The following is a 4,020-nucleotide window of genomic DNA, read 5'->3' on the forward strand; positions in this document are numbered from 1 at the left end:
CACTGGATCCTTTTTGATGTGCACCAAGCTCTGTCAGTTTATAAAGTACTCCAGAAACTATACCTGGATGATGGAAGATTTCAGCTGTGCTTTCAACTGTTGTCCAGTGTCGACAGGAGGATTTACCCTCAGGACACCAACAATAGGCACTGCGTCATAATCACACCCATACTAGAGCAAGCTCCCAAATGGTTAATGTGACGCGAATGTCCGCTAAAGTTCAAATTATCCAACTTGAACGTGTCAAACGTGCAAAACTCTGAATTCCTTCTGATTCATCGTGTGAATCGTGTCATTCACGCAACCTCATTCATGCTAACAGCAGCGCAAAATGTCTGTTTGTGTCTTTGCATTGACAACATGTAAATCACTCACGCTTCATCAGCATCTGGTGTGAACACACCATGAGGCTGTAGTTGACACTGGCAGGTGCTCTGTAACACAGCATTAACCAATGAGGTCTAGCTCCGTCTTAACCTCTTGGGGGGTTTGCATGGACTGTAAGGGGTTCATTTCCCCTGCAGAAGCTCACTCAATATCTGAAGATAGACTTATTCCACTATCTCCTACTAAGTCCATTAAATTCACCCAGCTCCTCCCAATCAAAATGGAAAAGGGTGGCCTGCTTGAGTTCACAGTCCTCTGGTTAGGGGTTGGTCTTTGGGGTCCTACTGCTGGGAGAGAGCTGGGCACAGGAATAAACAAGAGACAAGAGCGTATGCGGCTCGAGTGCATTTTACCAGGAAGACATATTTGTAATATCATTATTAAACACCCTTGCCTTGAGCCATATTGACAGCTATAAACAAAGAAACATGACCCCTACAGGAAACTACATGCAACTACCACAATTATGATTGGCTGTAAGCATGGTACCAAGCACTATCAGCTTTCCCCTCTTGAGTGATGACGTCGTGTTCAAGCCATATTCCGTATATAATGGAAAAGGCAAGTCACAGATTTTTCAGTTATATGTCAAACACAGAATACTAATGGAACTGATGACTACACAACATTAGCCAGCTTGAATTCTGTGACGCAACTACCCGTTGCTTGATCTTGGAAATAACAAAGAACATTTGGTGTAGGTATAAACTGTTTTTTAGATATACAAACCATCTATTAATAGATTGAGTTTTCAGGTTACTATATGTTCTGAAAATAATTCAGATTGAATTCAGATTGAATGCAAAGTCTTATCAGACAGCAAACAGTTTCTTTTTTATGGTATATGCAGTGCAACATATTTACATATGACAAATAATAACAGGTCTGTTTGTTATTGTTTTATCAGGTTTTTTGAAGAGCGACTAATGGATAACTTGACATTCACAAACGGAATTCTCCTCATAGAGGGACTGAAAGTTACACAACATTCTTCTTATCCTCTATTCATCCTGCTTCTTTTGGTCTATCTCTTTATAATGGGATGCAATATTGGACTTATTATTGTGATATTAACTGAGAAGAATCTGCATCATCCTATGCATTTTCTGTTTTTTAACCTGCCACTGACTGATATAATAGGGAGCACTGTCATTATGCCACGCTTACTGCAGGATATTCTAAGGGAAGCCTCAGAGCGATATATGACATATGTGGAGTGTGTGGTTCAAGCTTATTTTGTACATATATTTGCAGCAGCAAGCCACTATGTGCTTATGATTATGGCCTTTGACAGATATGTAGCTATATGTAATCCACTGCGATACACAGCTATAATGACCAATAAAATGGTGGTCAAACTATCAGCATTGGCCTGGGGGTGGTCAGTAGTTTCAGTGACAATTCTGATATCACTTACTTTACGCCTGTCTCGTTGCAGATCTAACATTGAAAACCCATTCTGTGATAATGCCTCACTGTTCAAACTGTCCTGTGAAGAGGGTGTTGTTGTTAATAATGTGTATGGAATTTGTACTACAATTCTTGTCTCTGTCGTCTCACTTGGATCTGTATTCATAACATATGCAAAGATTGCTACCGTATGCATAAACAGCAAAAACAAATCATTCAACAGAAAAGCCATAAAAACATGTGGCACACACATAGCTGTTTATTTAATCATGTTGGTTTCTTCTGTCATTATGATTTTTTTGCATCGTTCTCCTCCTCAATATTCTGACAGCAGAAAACTAGCTAGTATAATGTTTCATATTGTACCACCAGGACTAAATCCTTTAGTGTATGGTTTACAGACCAAAGAGATAAGACAAAAGACTATTAAATTTTGTTTTAGCAAAAAAGGTTAATGTCAAATTTACAGAAAGAGAAAATAATGCTTCAGCACAGATCACATTCTTTTCTAATTATTATTTGTTTAAAAAACTGTTTGAGTAAATAATCTATAAAAATTTTACATTTATTTTTAAAAATGCTCTGTCTACAATATTGGGTGCATGTCTTTTTTGTTTGTTAGTTTTTTAAAACTGCAAGTTTCATCTACAGTCAATAAAAATGCATTTATCAAATGGAAGCATTGAAGCATTTTGTACAGTCATTCACAATCTACATAAAATCAAAAAAAAATGTTGTACTTGTATTACTGTGTTATTTATCATATGAACATTACTAGCAGTTTTCATGGCAAGTAAATCTATAATATTGCATGCAGGAGTCAGGAAAAAGAACACATTTTTGTCCAGGTCTACTTCACAGGCCCCTTCTGGCAACTATTAAGAAATCTGATAACTTGCTTCAACTTTGTGTTTGTGTGAAAACTTTTCAGGCTACAAGATGCTGTATCCAATGACACTGGATTATGTAGGAACGCTATGTGAGCTATCTGAATTGCATAAGAAAACATAAATTCTATATAGTAGAGATCACAATTATTACAAAACAACATAGCATGCTCAATTTTAAGGTCACCTTTATTAACACTAAAACTGTCATGGAGTCAATTTTATCTGTTATTATTTTTCAAATGTACACACAGTAACAGACTTTCAATAAAACATTCAAAATCAGTAATTGACATTATAGGTCCATTTACAATTCCCAGGTGTTAAAAATTGTTTAGATAAAATTTATACCTATAAGTGCCAGCGCAGGTCAAATATAATGGCTGTGTTTATAGGCTACTTATTTTTTAACTTGCTTAGCAATGATATTCACTTTCACTCACTGAAATAGTGGTTATAATAAATAAATAAAGTCATAATGAATAAAAGAAGGTGATTTGTAGAGCATCTCTGCAAAAACATCCCTGCAAAATGCCATGATTGATGGAGAGTCTTATGCAGGGAAAATAGTTCATGCATCCTGGTCGCATCAGTTCATGGACAGCTCATCTGACAGAATCAGAATCAGAAAGAGCTTTATTGCCAGGTATGTTCACACATATGAGGAATTTGTTTTCGTGACAGAGCTTCTACAGTGCAACAGGATTACACAGGACAAAAAAACAGATAATAAACATATTTTTTAAAAATACATGTAAGTAGGGAATGCAGCTGATTCAGATATACAATACCTGACAAATTTTAGATGTTTTAGCCATCTTATGAGTGTTTAAACTTTATTGGCATTTTTCTCCTGTATAAACTATACATTTTAAGACTAAACAAATTAACAATTAATTATGTGAATTATGTAAATTTGTCATTGCGTAATACAACATATGCAATGTGATAAATTATCATTGTTCATCATATGCTATTTTAGTCACATAAGCAACATTGATGACATTGCATAACTTATGAATGATGGCCTATGAAAGTGAAACTGTACCCTGCATAAAAAAAAATCATGTGCACCCATGGGTTCAAACATTGTATCCTGATGAACATGAAAGTGAAGTTGAACATCTCCCATGGCCTGCAGTCACCAAATCTTTATATTATTGAGCCACTGTGGGAGTGAAAACAAGAAGAATGGCTTAAAATCCCTCTGGTCACTGTGCAGAACTTGTGTCTGTCATTTCCACGACACAATGATGCTCTACTGGCAGCAAAAGGAGGCCCTAAACCATACTAATGAGTTATTGTTTTCTAAAACCAGGCATTTCAGTTTCATTGT

General features: G+C 36.1%; 1 protein-coding gene across 1 annotated transcript; it reads left to right on the plus strand.

Moving 5' to 3' along the window:
- Positions 1–1,313: 1,313 nt before the first annotated feature.
- LOC130215002 (olfactory receptor 8U9-like) lies at positions 1,314–2,252 on the plus strand. Its single transcript, XM_056446887.1, has 2 exons — positions 1,314–1,662; positions 1,792–2,252. The coding sequence occupies exons 1-2, from the start codon at positions 1,314–1,316 to the stop codon at positions 2,250–2,252; spliced, it is 810 nt and encodes a 269-aa protein (XP_056302862.1).
- Positions 2,253–4,020: the final 1,768 nt, after the last annotated feature.

The sequence above is a fragment of the Danio aesculapii genome, chromosome 21 (genome assembly GCF_903798145.1).
Source record: "Danio aesculapii chromosome 21, fDanAes4.1, whole genome shotgun sequence".
NCBI lineage: Eukaryota > Metazoa > Chordata > Actinopteri > Cypriniformes > Danionidae > Danio > Danio aesculapii.

Coding starts and splice junctions, on each gene's coding strand:
- LOC130215002 (XM_056446887.1), top strand. CDS start 1,314: ATGGATAACTTGACATTCACAAACGGAATTCTCCTCATAGAGGGACTG. Junction 1,663..1,791: donor AGCAAGCCACTATGTGCTTA/TGATTATGGCCT, acceptor CAGTGACAATTC/TGATATCACTTACTTTACGC.